The sequence below is a fragment of the Oryza brachyantha genome, chromosome 1 (genome assembly GCF_000231095.2).
Source record: "Oryza brachyantha chromosome 1, ObraRS2, whole genome shotgun sequence".
Taxonomy (NCBI): domain Eukaryota; kingdom Viridiplantae; phylum Streptophyta; class Magnoliopsida; order Poales; family Poaceae; genus Oryza; species Oryza brachyantha.
The window spans coordinates 3,993,577-4,010,957 of NC_023163.2; the positions used below are offsets into that span (position 1 = coordinate 3,993,577).

At 40.1% G+C, this 17,381-nt stretch overlaps 1 protein-coding gene across 1 annotated transcript; it reads right to left on the reverse strand.

Moving 5' to 3' along the window:
• Positions 1-4,706: 4,706 nt before the first annotated feature.
• LOC121053293 lies at positions 4,707-5,958 on the reverse strand. The gene has a single exon (XM_040520039.1). The coding sequence runs from the start codon at positions 5,755-5,757 to the stop codon at positions 5,026-5,028; it is 732 nt and encodes a 243-aa protein (XP_040375973.1). The 5' UTR covers positions 5,758-5,958; the 3' UTR covers positions 4,707-5,025.
• Positions 5,959-17,381: the final 11,423 nt, after the last annotated feature.

A 17,381-nucleotide genomic window follows, 5' to 3' on the forward strand; every position in this document is an offset into this window, starting at 1 on the left:
GTTATGATTGTTTGAAACAGAACGGCAGACAGAGACATGGTTACATTTTACGATAAATTTAAATTATAGATTTTTTGAGATGGATTTAAATCATATACCTTTTGAGATGGATTTAAATTACAGATATGCTAGCTATGTTCTGAATTTTAAATTACGATAAATTTAAAGCTGAGGCCACGAGGGAGCAATCGTGGAAGGAGTTTTTGGAGTGGCTGGGCCGAAAGTATAGCAACCAAAAGGGTCGCATCGCGTAATGGGCCGCCGGCTCAGCCCGGGCCGGGCCGGCTGCACTCGAAGCAAACAAAAAGCAGCAGCAGCAGCAGCAGGCGTTGTAAAGGTGAAAGCGAGGCACCAACCAACCCAAGCCATTCTACACCTCTTTTATTTTTTTCACCTTTTGCATGCGTTTCTGCCTGCCTTTTCCACACCCCCACCCACATGATTTGGAGCTTGGAAATGGTAATAAAGGTAAATGTGATAGCTAATTATGGCACGTATCATTGGTCGTTTAGAGCACCCCAATAACTCATCTAAATTTGGTCATCCATATTTTCATTTGGATAATCATCTAAACTAGTTTCATCCTTCATATCTCTATGTACTTTACTAGATCATTCATATATGACATCCTCTATATCGTTTTGGAGGATGGAGAGAGATCATCAAAATATGAAGATTCTCTCCTAATATGGATGACATCTAAAAATAGATGATAGGATAGCTGTTGGAGCTCAATTTGTAGTTTTTATCCTCTATTTTCAGGATAGAATATGAGATAGATGAGCTGTTAGGATGCTCTTAGGTAGAGGAAAAAAATGGGAAGAGAGATTTAGAGTGGGCTAGCCAGCTGGGCGCGAGTTTAGAAATAAGATACACAACTAACATGTGTAAAAATAGAATAGGTTGAAAATATATTGATACATTATTATCTTTTTAATGTATTAATAGTCTAACTACTGTGTACACTATAGGCAGGGGCAGATTTGGCATAGAGACGGCGGGGTCTCGAGCTCCCACTATCCACGTTAAAGTCATTAGAACCCCATAAAATCCTCTTTAAAATTTATGGCAAAGATCAAAGATCAATAGAAGAGGGTCTAAACTCTAACTTGTTCAGACCCCTAATATCGTTGGCCAGATTCGTCACTGAATATAGGTTATTTTAGATGAAATGGTATCTGTTTATAATCGACATTTAGCTATACTATCAAAGTAAACTTGCTCGTAGTAGCATCTTAAGAAACAACAACGCAGCGGGAAAGCGAGACAGAGGCTCACGTTGGCCTCGTGCGCGGCAGCCATGGGATGCATAGCCGTAGAACGGAATTGAAGCACATGCCAACGATCTATGGCACTGTGACGCGCAGCGGAGGCAGGAAGAAACACAACACAACACAAGAAAAGGCCCAAATTAAGTCCTTCACCCGGTGGACCGCGCACCGTGCCGAACAAAAGCCAAGCATCACCAAGGGATTGTTTGGTGTGGGACCAAAGTTTAGGATTATTATAATTTATATTATTAATTACTTTTACTATAAACTAGATAATTATAAATTGGAATAAAATCATATATGAGCGGTTTGTTTTTTTTTTCTCGATAAGAGAAGTAGTCGATAATGCTCTTAATATTTTTTATACAATAAACACAAAATTTTAAAGCAGGTACATAGAGATATCAGATATTAATAAATTAAAACCCCGTCGTCTCATGCTCGATGCGCATGCAGCTGCCGCCGGCCTGATATATACGCCCTCGCCTTCCGCGGCCGCGCGCCCCAAAGCGTTACCACAGGTACGGAAAATTGAGTCGTGGCAACGCAGTGAAATGAAATTGCACGAGAATTCTATTGACATCTGTTGCACGTCGCTAAGGTTACCCGGACGGACGCTGGGTGGTAGGGCCCACATGCCAGTGCATCTTTTGCTGTTTGGTGCCCGGCCAGAGTGTGGAGGGGCAGGGGGACACGCGGGAAAAGCGAGCTGTGTACGCTGATCGATAACGAGGCCGAAAAAAAAGGCAAAAACGTTTGCTTAGCGCGGGAGGTAACGTCTAATTGCATGCGGCCGCGCGCGCGTGCGCCACGCCCTTCTCCGGTCGCCTCTCCAGCCTCGACGCTAGTGAAAGACACGCACGGAGGGTCACACGAAGTGTATATATGAAATATGATTAGTATATAATTGTTTAAGAATCATATATTAAAAATTTAAGAATAGATTTATTTGATTTTTAAAAGACTTTCGTATATAATTTTTTCACACGAAATATAGTTTGAGAAATGTGCTTACGGATATCAAGCGGCGAGTGGCTAATCTTATATATTACGTAGAGAACAATGGGGCCAGAGTCTCATTTATTCCGTTTCTGATCATATTTGTAAATTAAAATTTAGATTTTAAATTTTAAATTGAACCTATTATAATTTATTTTTTAGTTGTTGAATCACTAAGAACATGTTTGTAATTTTTTATTAATAAATTACTTTTCTTATAAATATGTCGTAGAGAACAATGGGGCCAGAGTCTCGTTTATTCCGTTTCTGATCATATTTGTAAATTAAAATTTAGATTTTAAATTTTAAATTGAACCTATTATAATTTATTTTTTTAGTTGTTGAATCACTAAGAACATGTTTGTAATTTTTTATTAATAAATTACTTTTCTTATAAATATGTGGTATCACGTTTGTATACTGGTTGACATATGAATGAACCGAGAGACATCAAAAAGTCTTTATGATCTCAAACGGATAGACTACTAACTTACTAAGAACTCTAAGGTGCCAGAGTATATGTAGATCGATTAGATCATTGACGAATATTAACAGATGAAAGAAGGATGCAAGTATGCAACCTAACCTAGGGTTAAACTAAGAAGCAGTTGCTTAGTAGTCAGCTTCTAAGAATTTGGAATAGCTCACAAACTCAGCTTCTGGATTCTTAATTTTCCAGAATATATAACTATAAATTTTTTTCCAGAATATATAACTATAAATTTTTAAAAGTCGTGAACCGTTTATGACAAAAATAACTTTTGAAAAAAAACTGCAGCGGATAGAAACTCTCCCTCCCAAACAAAGACCCTAGGTTGATCGATCCCAGATCAGATAAGGTTCGACTATGACGTGTCGGCAGCTGGTGAGTGTTAGTTACACATGGCACTTAGATATCAATTACCCGGCTTACGCACTGTACGAGCTGGCAGTTCCATCACCCAAATTTTACGTGTCAGGTATGGTTGCATACGTACATGGAAATACCTAACACGGGTCCATGCATTTGTATGAATATCGAGATATAACGTATACATATATCTCTATAAGATCTACTTTTTTTTCTTTTTTCTGGATTTACATCGGTCTTCGTTGGCACGTTTTCAAGTTTTCAAATAGCGTGTTTCAATTAGTAAAAGGACATTATATACAAGATTGTCGATTATCCGATATTTTCAAAACAAAATTTCAACTTTACCGGAGTTCAGTCGTTTGTACAATCAAATAGTTATTATAAAATCTGATTATCTGAAAAAATATGTAAGAATTTTACGAAGAAAAAACACGATAATCTTACATACATGTGAGATTATTCGTACAGGTACCGTGAATCGATATGTGTATCATCTCTTCACCGGATATAATCTCAACACAAGGAGCTAGTCAAGCTTAAAAGGCACAATCACTTTCAAGAATTAAGGGAACTAACGCATAGAGCAAGTGTGTGCTCAGCTCGAGTATTCAACGCTGATGTAGTAACGAAAATGAAATTAAATCCACGGGCGCTCCATGTAATTAAGATTGAATCGAATCAAAGAGCAGTTAGTGACGATCAATACACACATGCACTTGATTGACCTGACAAAAAAGGCTTTACATTCATATGCATATAAATTTTCTGTTCCTGTCTCCTTTTTGGTGTTAATTTGAAATAGAACTGGAAAGCGATATATAAAAAGTTACAAATTTAACTGATTGTAGCTCAACCGGCTAGCTTTAAAGTGAGACATTTGAGTGCGTGTATATAAGCATCAATGTTTATATCGTGTTTTGAGATAAAACGTTGGCTATACATCGATACATGCACATACTGGCTGCAGATATATCTTCACTACTATAAAAATCTCGTGGTGGTCTGTCACCATTGTCCTACTCACTTTGCATTTTTATAATATACCCCCTTAACTTCGTATATTAAAAACCAATTAAATCTAAATAGATATTCACATAAAATTAAATTTATATGAATATATCCTATATAAAAAAGATGATCGCATATTTCATGAGAAATATTTTTCTGTTTATTCTAGAAATAACATAATATGTTTTTATTCTTTACAAAACACCTGCATTTAACTAATGAACATACATGGTTCCATATTCAAATGGACGGGCATATATTTGTTAGATAAATAACCAAGACTGGTCCAGCTTTCACTGAAAGCCGAAAAAATGGACGAGCATATGTGTTGTACGTACACTTGAGGATTAGTATGCGTACAAGGTAAATGTAGCTGTAGGTGTTTCTGTACGAAACCTGTAAGATAGCAAACAGCCACAAAAGTTTCTAAAGTTAAATAAATTAATGAGCACAGTTAATTATTTTTGGGAACGGTAGATGCTACATTATGGACAATAACGGCAGAAAATAAATAATCTTTTGAAATAACAATTTTATTAAAATACAATTAACTTTAGCATGAAAAAAGGCTGGCATTTAAAGTGCAAAAAATATCATTTCGTCTCATATGGATGATATATATGGCAGATACAAGTTGTTGTGGGCAATGCAATTATGCAACTGCAAAAGCCTTTTTTTCTTTAATCTCGTCTCCTCTTGAACTCTATATATATAATAGAGAGATTTACCACAAGCGAGGAGGAAATTAACCGAGGAAAAAATTACACGCAGCCATGCAGGTAGAAAAAGTCGAAGCCCACATGTCAGTGAAACAAATAGACGCCACGTGGTCCCATTATATATAAAGCTTCTCGTGCTTCAGTATTCGCCGGCGAGGGCGAGGCGGCCGGCCGGCTAGCCACGGTGGTCCGGCGTGGCGGCCGACTGCTGCTGGAGGAGCTGGTGGCGGAACCACTCGATGAAGTCGGTGGCCTTGTCGTCGACGCGGCCGTCGACGCCCTCGGGTGGCACGACGGGGAACGGCGAGTCGGTGACGCGCAGCTGCCGCGCTCCGGCGGGGCTGCGGCCGAGGCTGAGCGCCAGCAGCGGGGAAGGCGTGGCCCCGGGCAGCGACGACGAGGACGACGGCGTCTCCCCGCCGGCGCCGGCGGCGGTAGCGGCCTCGGTGTTGAGCATCTCGAAGACGCGGGCCACGGCGGAGGCGTCGAGCCCGCCGTAGTTGTTTGCGGCGCCGGCGTGGCGGGAGCCGCCTCGGCCGCGGAACGGCCTGAAGGGGAAGACCCCCGGCGCGTAGGACGGCGTGGTGGTGCAGCTGAACTCGACGTCCCTGGGGTTATGGTGGTAGAAGGAGAGCGCCGACGAGTCATCCACGTCGGCCGCCGCCGCCCCCGCCGCCGCGGCGGCGGGGCCGTACTGGTGGCGCCCCGCCACGGCGACGGCGCCGAGGCCGTGGCCGTGCGGCTGGTGCGCGAGGAGCACGTCGCGCAGCGCCCTGCCGGCGAGCTTGCCGCGGCCGAGCAGCAGGTGGAGATCCATCATGAGGCGCTTCCGGCAGAGCCCGCGCCGCAGCATGTGGTACACGGCGCGCAGCACGTGCATCATCCGCTTCCCGAACCCGGGCTCCATGCCTCCGCCGCCGCCAACGCCGGCCGGCTGCAACCTCCTGTCGGCGGTGGACTCCGTGGCGCCGATCTACAGTGGCACACCCACAATGCAGGGCGCAGATCGAGGTTGGTAGCAATGGCGGGTGTGGCTTTGGGAAGAGCGAGTGGGATCGATCGAGTCGAGTGGAGGAAGAAGAAGGTGGTGCTTTGGTGTTGCTTTGCTGGGTGGTGGATGCAATGGAACGAATGGGAAGAGGAGGCGGGGGCGGTATTTATAGGGGTGGGGGTGGGGGTGGGGTGAGCTGGCGCTGAGGTGGGGCCCACGTGGTAGATGGGACTTAAGAACTAAGGAAATAGGGGGAAGGGAACGTTGTGGCGGTGGTGAAACGGTGCGTGGCTCGGCTCCATCGTGAAGCGGTTGGGCACAAACGACACGATGTTGCTGTTGAATTGAATTTTTTACGAAAAATCCTCTAATTTTAGAATTGAAGTCAATTTAACAACTCTGTAGATGATGCTCTGAGGTAGGGTTGGTCAGATTCTCGATCTTCCTCCTTTCTCTGATAGATTTTTAAAAGAATTATGTGGATCTCTTAGCTATATCGGGTGATTGTTTATGCTTTACAATTATTGTTGCCACCACTCGTATTTAGGTTGTCAGCGCTTTCACCGTAGATAAGGGCTGGCCGGTGTTCCAATAAAAAATGTCTAAGGAGGATCAAGACGACATATTAATTAGCTAAATATATAGGCATACATATCGAATCTAGAATTTGAACCTGAGTAGTATGGTTCCATTATAAGCAACATAACAAGTTGAGACAAGTCCACAGTTCACGGTTCTTGTGCAGTTAAAATGTCCTGATTAAACATACTTTGAACCTATATTTTTTGGAGCACAACCAGTTGAGCATATGGTGTCACGTTCTAATTAACCAGTTGAGCTTATACACTACCGTGTCGCTGCTCGCTCTGTCTACCGAAGTCTACACCAAACCGACCGCAGCGAATGCGCATCACTGCACTGCATGCAGGATTTCTATAGTTAAATTAGCTAGTCTATACCACCACTAATAATTCAATTATGAAAGTGAAGCTAGTAAGAATAATTATAAATACGATCTGAAGGGAAAGCTTTACTCCTGATGCCAATTATTTACAAAAAATAAAAAAGTGAAAAGTAACAAGGATTATTATGTTGCTACTAATAATAACTAATGGCCCAGTCCCCTTCCAGGAAGCTTCCAAACAGAACACACAGTGGCAAGTTGCCAAGCTTGGCAAATTGCAACGCGACATATATACACACAGAGGCTGCATGCAATGTGTATCATGCACTAGATAGTTTTTCTTCTTCTTCTTCTTCTCTGTCTCTTTTCATGCATGCGATGCACGGTGTGGTGGCAAGCTAACTTTGGTCCCGTAGCTTCTCTCGCTAAGCATCCTGAGAGTGAGAGGCGCCCCTGGATTTTGAGGCTTCCTAGTCCCCTGTTTTCTGGGATTGGGTCGAGAGGGCAGGTCTTTCCCTTCATGTTTCATATTGTCTGAATTTATCAATTAATGAATATATATAATTTATATAAATATCTAGATTTATTAACATCCATATGGTAAGGCTAGAAAGTCTTACATTATGAAACGGTGTGAGTGTTATAAATTAATTTAGATTTATTCTAAAGTATTTTAAAATTTATTTGAATTTATAGAAAATATATTATTATCCAAAACACCAAATTATTTCATATTATATTTATTTTGGATTGAAAATATTGTCTATATATATATTTTATAAATTTGGTAAAACTTAAGAAATTTTTGAGATAGAAAAAAATCAAAGTTACTTGTAATATAAAATGATTGCGTATGTGACTTTTCATTTTCGATCCTGTAGGAATTAAACTAGTGCGATTAATTCATTTAAAAATCAAGTAAGTTCTGCACAAAGTGAGTGCTGTTACCGTATGACTCCACTCGATCGGTTTCAAATATTAGTGTCCATGAATTTATGAATTCTTTGCTACCATCCGTGTCCTTGACCCTAGTTTAGAGGCAGCATCCGTCGTGTATGAGCGTGGTGTTCGTCTTCCGTATAATGGAAAAAGAAATTCACAACAACACTAATCGTTATGCCAACGACTGCTGCAAACTCCATCCGTTCGCAAATACAAGTATTCGTACAGAGATTAATGTGGAAAGAATCGCATCAATTTTAGGTTTTTGACGATAATGCCACTCAGAATGCACAAAAAGGAAGTTGAACCATGGAAGGAAAGGTCCATATTAACCAGGGCGAAATAACCAAAACATAATGTAAACGAAATATAATTTGTGAAAAAAAACTTTATACGCATTTTTAGTGATTTAAAAGCTAAGTCTAGAAAATAAAATACAATGAAAAAACCTCGTAATCAACTCAAATTTAATTTAAGGTTAAATTTTTATTTTATTTTTTTGCTTATAAGCACAGACAAAAATAGAAGGTGTTATATTTGTGAATAAACTCTAAAAGGTTATATATGTGAACAGAAAGAGTATGACTCAAAGTGACATGCTAATTAACGGATGAGTTCCTCTGACTTCAGAGAAACATTGAGGCTGATGTATAGATCCCAATGTGTATAGGCTCATATGCCAGTGACACGAGTCCCTCTAGACTTAAGTCAGATGGTCCGTTCTCTAGTTAACTAGCTATAGGCCTCTATACAGTGCACAGTAAAAAACAAAGTGCATGCATCTTTCCTCAAGTGAATACAGAATATTACATCAAATTAATAAGTGTACTGCTCGACCCATGCAGCACTGATGCTATAGTTAATAGCCAGGTGAATATTCATTAATTCATTCATTCGCTAGGTTATGTCATTTTCTTTGATGAAAGATAAAAAAACATATCCGAAATTTTATAGCCATTTAGTATCATAAACAATATAATTCATCACTATAAAATTTAAAATATATTTTATAAAGGTGAGACAATAAACTTTTTTTAAAAGATGCACCGCTTAATAACATAAGAACATTAGAATAATCTAGTCCAAAATAACGCAGCCAAAACCTAACAGCTGAGTTGAACAGAAGAGAGATGTTTAGCGGTGCCAATTGCTGCGGCGGCTTCCGGCAGCTGCAAATATTAACAAAGCAAACCACGCCAAAAACACACATAATATCACAGGTCAATGCATGAACAGAGAGAGCTGAAAGCTGCATATGCATGCTAGGAGAGAAAAAAGAAACTCTTGGAAAGAAAAAGAGTATAAATAAAGCTTGTGGCATTTGTCAGAGATATGGATACATACGGTTAGAGATAACAGAGTCGAATGGAAATTCTAGAGATAAAGATAAAATCCTAGAGATATACGATATAATATTTATCTTGTACTCTAAGTTTCTATCTCCTATATATCCTATAAATATACCGACGAGGATCAGTGCAATATACAACTGATCATAACAAATCATGGATTTTTCTCCTATCCAGTATTTTCCACAGCATTAACACTGAATTATTGGATTACCAGATTAAAGCACACCCCCTGCAAGTGGTGATAAGAGAATGTCAACAACTGATCAAAACGCAATTAGAAAACCAATTGATCGAGCGAGGGAAAAAGTGGCCAAATTAAGTCTGTATACGTAGTAACGTGCCTACTTTGCTTTGCATTGCATTAGCCAGCTCGAAACAACAGCCAAAAGCTACTTTATTACCACTAACGCCGTGCGAAATCACCACCAGGAGACGGCAATTTCAGTTCGTTCCCACACATGGCACGCATGCCAGATCGATATCAAATCAAATCAAAATTATAGCCACGTCTTTTCGTTTATACTTATATATTAAAATTTAAATTCTAAAGCTTATATATATTTAGATCTGATTTTAGTATTTGTCATCATTGTTTATTTTTTAATTTTGCTTTTATTTACATATACGAATGTTTTACCTATAAATTATTTTTAATCGTTAATAACAATATGCATGCACCCCTACGGATGCGTGAAGTATGTATATACTATATACACATACACATGTGAATTAACTAATCGAATGCTCTTACGTTCTTTTGTACAGTTTTAGTGTAGTTTTATTTATAATAATGTACAGGTACAACTGTACAAGCTGATAAGATCGAGAAAGTGGACCGTACGTACAAAGGTATAAATATACGGAAGATTTGGATAACTACTTAATAGTTTTTAGGAAAGCAAAAAAGGAAAAGCTGCTGAAAGAAAGGGAAATGTTTTAGGGAGCACATGCAATTAGGTTTGAATTGTTGGTGTGTGTTCATGTACAGGCAGGTTGCAGAAAATTGAAATTAATGACAAAAAAAAACAAAGAGAGAAAAGCTTGCTGGTCGCAAGCAAGGTGGTATGCAAAACCCTTTTTTTTTAATGTAAATGCTAGAACACAATTTTCTTCTCTAGTTTTCTCTTGGATGTTTTAGGAGAACATTTTGTTGGATCTTAGCTGGTTCACAAATAGAGCTAATTCTCTACAGAAAACGACCACTTATCTAATAACTAAACCATGCTTAGTTGCTATCTTGTTGGCCGCAACCAAAAATTGGAAATTTTAAAGTTAATGTTAGAGTTGATTTTTAATCACAATCTAATTTTCACCTTTGTCTTTAAACACAAAAAAAGCGCTACACATATAACAACTTTACTTATAAATATTTTTCTTCTTTTACTTCATTCATATTTTATTTTACGATTTATCAAGCATAGCTCAACCAACCTAAACCTTATATACATCTCCAGTTTAATTAGCAAGCAACATTAGGTCCAGCTTGATATTAATCACAGACAGAGATTTCTTCACCACATTAGCAGACCTACTTTAAAAAAAAAACAAATTACCAAGCTCTCAAAAGATGTAGCATACAGCTAGCCTATTCTCATTCCCAGTCAAATGAAAAGGAGAGACACTCCTGGTTTCTGGAAAAGTTCTACAATATCAAATTCCTTGGTGTTCAAGTGAGGAATTTATCTGCTCACCTTTCTTCTTCCTCGGTTGCTTGTATGGCGCCATAGCTAGCATAGCTTTGATTAAAGCTAGCACTCATGAGCCCGGAGCTCAAAGACGAATTGAAGGATTAGTAGTACTCTGCTTGCTTTAATTTTATTTCCTTCGATCTTATTGGATTCATATCTGAACTGTCCTGGCAAAGGGAGCCCACTGTATGGAGTGCATGGTTTGTGAGTGCCTTTAGTAACTTTGCTAATCATAGTTGGTTCATGGTTAGTTTAACAGCAAATGACAGAAACATATGCCAGAACCACAGCTCACAGCATTGTCTATGCTCAAGTGCTGAGTGAAAGAAACTGAATTCTGAACAATGCATGGAAGCTTTGTGGAACCTCATGTCTGAGTTCCACTCAAGAGGAAAATAGTACCTTTCACATGATTTATTTATTTATTTGATAGGATCCACTTCAACTGTATATCCATATGCAGTATATGGTCTCATATTTAATTAATTTTTATATTTAAGTGACAGTTTTGGTTGGCACAGAAAAAGATTTGGAGACTGTTTTAGCTGCCAAATGCCAAAATGGCTGTAGGCCAGCATGCAGGCCTGGTGCTCAAGTGGGCTGGTGCTCCCCAACATGTGTCCCCTCTGGTGGATGTAGAGATGAAGAAAAGAGGGCAATTCCATCAAGAAAACACAAGCAAAAGCAACACTAGTTTTAGGCACTTTGCAACCTTTTGCCAAATCAACCATCCCTTTGCTTTTATTTTTCCCCTTCCTTGATGTGGCTTTGATTTTGATCAGTCACCCTTAAGTGCGCTGTAGAGTGTGGTACTGCTCGTAGATAGCTAGATTCCATACATCAACTTTCAATTTTTGCAAGATTTAAAGAAAAAAAGCAAGCTAGGGAGCTGTGTATGGAAAACTTATAAATAGTGAAATGGGCTAAGGCAGAGAGGAGAGGAGAAGTTCTGAAACTGTTATAGCTTAGCATAAAGTTGAGAAGGAAAATGGTGTTCATTTTTTTGTAAAAATCAAGAAACTAATGATGTCCACCATTCTTGATTTCATCAGGCATCAGCTTTCCATGTATATATAGGCTGTGTTATTTTCTAGATGAAGATAAAAGATTATATGATTTTATGACGTCTATTTAATATTGAAAACAATAGAATTAATTAGTAAATAGTTAAAACTCTACTTTATAAATATGATAATGAACTTCTGTTTAGAAACATTTTGCAAAACGCATGTCATTTAACAGTCCAACAAGCACGCACAAAGAAGCCAAATAATTTGGACACCTAACACAACCATAATACTGACCCTATTAAAAAATATAAGCATTTTTGCACACTTTTTAAAATGTGTTCAGATGATGTCAAGATGTATTTTGGAAAGTGACTGGTTTTCCATTTCATTTTAAAGAAATCTTCATTGGCAGAGGCTGTTTGGTCGTACTTGAATCCATGGTTTGGTTACAAAGTGTCACCACCGTCCTTTTTACAATAACTCGGAAAGTTTGAATTGTCAACAGTGTAAAGCATTTTCTACTTCAGCCATCTTTTCTAAAAGTTATGCAGATAAACAGAGCAAAGAAGAGATGGAGGCACCATTTTTCTACAGGCATGTCTGTCTCGCACATTTCCCATTTGCCATTCCATGGAAACTTGTAAACAATGGGATTAGATTTTGTCATCCTCTCCTATAAGAAACAACAAAGGATTTAACATAAGCATAAAGAAACAGGAAACTTCACTGCTAAGAATACAGGACCTGTGTGGGTTCGGCCAAGCGAGATTGACCTATTACATGAGTCCAATGTGTTGCTGAAACTATGTGCTAACCAGAGCAATCTTGGCTTATGCATACATAAGAACACCTTTTTGAGGGGAAAAAAGGGAGAAAAATTAGGGTTGAGAGGAAAGAGATACAGTGAGTTGTGCAATCAAGCCTATCCAGTTAAGTAGCTAGCTTTGCTGTTTTTTATATATTATATATGAGTATATTATTATAATGCAGTTTGCTTTCTGCTCCTTTTGAGAGAACTAATTCCATGAAACCCTCTCGTGTTAGTTCTTTGTTTGGTCGAACCTCCCGGTCAAACTGCATACGCCCTATCATCTACTTATAAGTCAAAATTTAAATTCTAAAACTTAATTTTGTACTTGATTTTATGGTTTTTTCATCATGGTTTGTTTTACACATTTCGTTTTTGAGTCGCTATGGACACGTATATAAAAGTTTTACCTATAAATTATTTTTCGTTTGCAAAAACGCATTTTTGCATATTCCTCTCAAAACGAAACGATGGGAGCCTCTATCTTGTTCCAATGATGAACAAACCATCTGAACAATGTAATTCAAGTATCTTCATGATGTATATTTCCTTTGTTTGCTTTTTAACAGCTTATAAGACGCTGTCAAATTTTAATTTTAAAACTTAAACTTTTGAGTTGATGGTTGTTTTTCATATTTTTCATTATTTGTCCCTAAATCATTAAGAATATATACAAAATATTTTTGTCGGTAATAAACCGTTACAGCTTATAATGATGGACTGTAGATGAAACGGTGATCCAAATTGTCCTTAGGCTGGCTGTGGGATGAAATAAATATAGACGATTGTAAAAATCTATATGGCCAAATTCATTTATAAACGAATAGAAATGCTTATATTTTAAAACAGAGGAGTAATTGTACGGGGTATTCTCGTGATCTTTCACGTCAGAATAAAAGGTAAACATAAAGAATAGAAAATGTTGCCGTACGTTGTGCTAGCTCGGTCGCGGGCACAAGGACAAGGTGGGCGTCGTGGTGGCGGCCGGCTGGCTAGCTCTCCGATGGACCGATAGATGGACGGATCTTTCCGTGGTACGTCGTCGTTGGCTGGTTGCGGCGGCTGGACGACGGGAAAGGAAGGAGCCGGAGCGAGCAAAGGCAATAATAATGTAGGTAGGCCGACGAGACGACGCCTGAAAAGATAAGAAAAGAGAGAAAAAAAAAAGGGAGAAAGAATCAAAGCTAGGCGATCGACGCCCATGGCGAGGTGGCGAACAGCTTGCAAAACGAGGGGAGCTTTGCAGCTTTCGATCCGGGGGTCCAATAATGCCGGTGGTTTCAGGTCTCGCAGGCCGCCGGCCGCCCCGGCCGGCCGGCGAGCTCCCCTTCCTCTCTCTCTCTCTCTCTCGCTCACGTGTGTACGTAATGTGTACGTACGTGTTCGTCTCCGCCTCCACGGAAACCAAACGCAAGAGGAAAAAGATCGAGATCGGAAAGAAAGTGAAAGTGTGAAGCTGGCGAATCGAAAAGATGCATGGTAGGGAAGCATGCAGTGTACTTTCTTCTTCGTCTTAGTCGTCGTCTTCCTCCGGCCTCTCCGTCTTTTCCATCTCCAGAGGGCCATCCATGGCGGTTGTCGGAGCGTGTCCTTCCTGACCGGTGTCTCCCGTAAAATTTGAAGGCCTAATTACCAACTACGGAATTTAAGTGACAAATAATAGTATCTTTTAACTACTTACTAGTCAAAGGCGATAGGCGGGCGCCTGACCGGCCTTCATCGATCGAACTGGGGCGGCAGACTTTCCCGTTTCATGTTTGTTCCCATTAATCACCTGCCAGGGGAAATGAAATGGATAGCAATTCACAGTGTGTTGCAGCTAGCTTGAGTGCATTGCAAATCGGAGGCATCATCTTTGGGCCTTGGCCCAGTGACCACGCAGCATACCATCCCCTGGAAAAGTCCAATTTGGTTCCCTCCAATAAAGGGCCGATCTTATTCGTACCTCTGTAACTATTAAAACCATTGCTCTCTCCATTTTATATTATAAGATTTTTTAAGTTTATCTAGGTTTATACATATATCCATATATATATATACATATATATATTATGTCTAAATTCATTAGCACACATAAAAATCTAGATAAGGCTAAAAAATCTTATAATATGTGATGGAGATATTACAAAACAACCCCCTTGACAGGGAGTCGCTCGGCGTGGTTGGTGGAGGTGGCAACTACAAAGAAGGTGAGGAGAGCAGTAGCCGGCGGCGGCAAACACTCCCTCCCTCGCTCTCCCACCACTGGTCATGCTCGTAGCACTCCCAACCGATCATTCATCTCATCCTTCATTCTCAACATAGAGGATGGAGAGTAAAAGTTAGGAAAAAAATTCGGTGGAGGAGGGCTCCAAACCCGTGCAGCTACGACCCTTTCTAGATGTATGACGCGTGGAGATCCAACGGCAGCATTTATCTTCTCGGCACCGCATTATTTTGCACGGGAGGTTGTCGGCTCAGCTTCTAGCTCGGCTCGGCTTCTAGATCGATGCAGCCTGCAGTTGTTCTGTTCAGTTCACGATCGTTCCTCCTCACCCATGTCGCCCCCCACTCCCCTCGCGCCGCTTCGCTCCCACGTTCACCTCCGCCTTCGCATCCCATCGCACCCTCCCTTGCGCTTGCTTTCCCTCTCGCGAGCTCCATCGCTCGCATGCCCTCCGCCACTCCACGCCTCTGCCTCCGCCTCCGGTAAAAACGAACGTGTTGCGCTGGCTGCTGGTCGCCGGGCAGCCGCGGACAGGCGGGCATGGACGCGAAGGCACCGCAGACGCTGATGCGCCGGCGAGCTCGGCCCTCGACTCCTCTTCGCTGTGCTACCTCACGATGCTACCTCCCGTAGAAAACAAACGAGATGTCCCGACATGTGGAAGGAGAAGGCAAATAGGAGTAGGTAGTGCCTCCAGTGATGTGAGAGAAGTGGGCAGTGACGGCTCCAGCGACGAAGAGGAACAGAACAACCGTAGGCTGGATCGATCTGGAGCCGAGCCGAGCTGAAAGCTGAGCCGATGGGCTACCGTGAAAAATAATGAAAATAACGTGGTGCCGAGTGGACCGTTAGATCACCACGTGTCATACATCTGCAAGGGGCCGCAGCTGCACGGGTTTGGAGCCCTCCTCCACCGATTTTTTTTTCAAAAGGTAAGCTCCAACAGATCATCCATCTCATCTTCTATTTTTAAGATGTCTTTCTTATTAGAAGAGAAAACAACCATATTTAGATGTTCTCTTCATCTTCAAAAAGATATGGATGATGTCATATGTGGATGATTTGCTGGAGTAAAAAAGATACGAAGGGCGAAATTGTTTTAGATAATTATCCAAATAAAGATATTGATGACCAAATTTAGATTAATCACTGTGGATGCTCTCTCCAAAATGCATGCACCGCCGGAGGACAAGACCAAGATGCAAGCGGTAAGCCTAGCGATGTCAGGGATTGGAGCCATCAAACTCGTTGAGATCAAGCTCAGAATAGCTAAAGAATTAGAGTGTTTCCGATTGAGTGCAGAGCAAATCGGACGCTTCAGCTATGGGCCTTGGGCCAATAACCACGCAAGGTATCCTCCCCTGGGCGTCTGCTAAAGCTGGGCCTTTTACTCTGAGGCCCATTTGAAGGGCACAAACTTCCGTTCTCAAAAACAGTAAACAGAAGGTGACAGTTGCAGTTGCATCCGATTTGTACAAATATAAACATGAGAAAATTAAACGATTAAATGGATCTGTAGCAACTAAAACTCAAGAGTAGAATTTGAAATGGCGCATATGCTTTGATCAAACCATCAATCTGCATTGTCATGGGCCGCGTTCTCTAACGTAGATTATTTGCAAATTATTTCTTAACTTTTGTGCACATGCTTCCTAAACGGCTAAATGTCATGTTTTTTTTAAATTTTTTTTTACAGAAGTTGATCATCTTTAGATTTTAAACTTTAAAAGAGTTAATTTTATCACTTATAACATTAAATAGCTAAACAAAATCAGATAATCTTTTATCTTATAAACACAATCCACAAGCTACAAATATGTGGCGTTGTATCACAAAAACAACATGCGTCTCTTTAGACGGGTAACTACAGTGTTAACTCCATCAAATCTATGATTTATAATATAACGACTTATAATCTATAGTTTTGTGATACTTCATTTTAGTTTTACAATTCTCTAGTTAAAAGTGCCCTAATATTCAACGAACAGAGGGAAATATGGTTACTAAGGAGAGAAGTGGATAGAAGACAGACACGCAAAATCAAGATCAAGGAAACAGGGAGACCTCACCTCACCAATAACAACAATGCACCTGGTCGCACAAGATGCAGCTATTCGTCGTTGATTTGGACGCCGGCGAAGGCGAAATGCTTTCGACCAAGCGTGTCATGCATCTTCCAATCAAGTCAAATTAGTGTCCTAGATCGATCGATCGATAGAATGCACTGTTGCATAGACGATCAATCGATCGATCGTAATTTGATGGTATCTATATATAAGTGAATGTTCTTTCCAAAAATACAACCACAACATGTTACATTATTTAATAAATTTTAGCTGTCCGGTTTACTAGAAGATATAAAAGAGAGTAAATTAATATTAACCATTGGATCATGGTTGCAAAACAAAAAAAAACATTCATGAGATTTCTAGAGATGAAGCTCCTAGAAAAAAAAAATGAAAAAGGCTAAAAAGGAGGTTTGTAGAAATAAATAGATAATGTTGTGTATGCGCTACAATTTTATGAATGGCCCTTTACTAAAAACTATTTTGCAAATAAATCATTATTCTTCAGTAAAAAAATATATAAAGAGCTCCAAAACATTCAAATATATATTAATACAAGTGGTG

Bases quoted from the DNA above. Each gene is read 5' to 3' on its own strand.
- LOC121053293 (XM_040520039.1), bottom strand. From the start codon at position 5,757: ATGGAGCCCGGGTTCGGGAAGCGGATGATGCACGTGCTGCGCGCCGTG.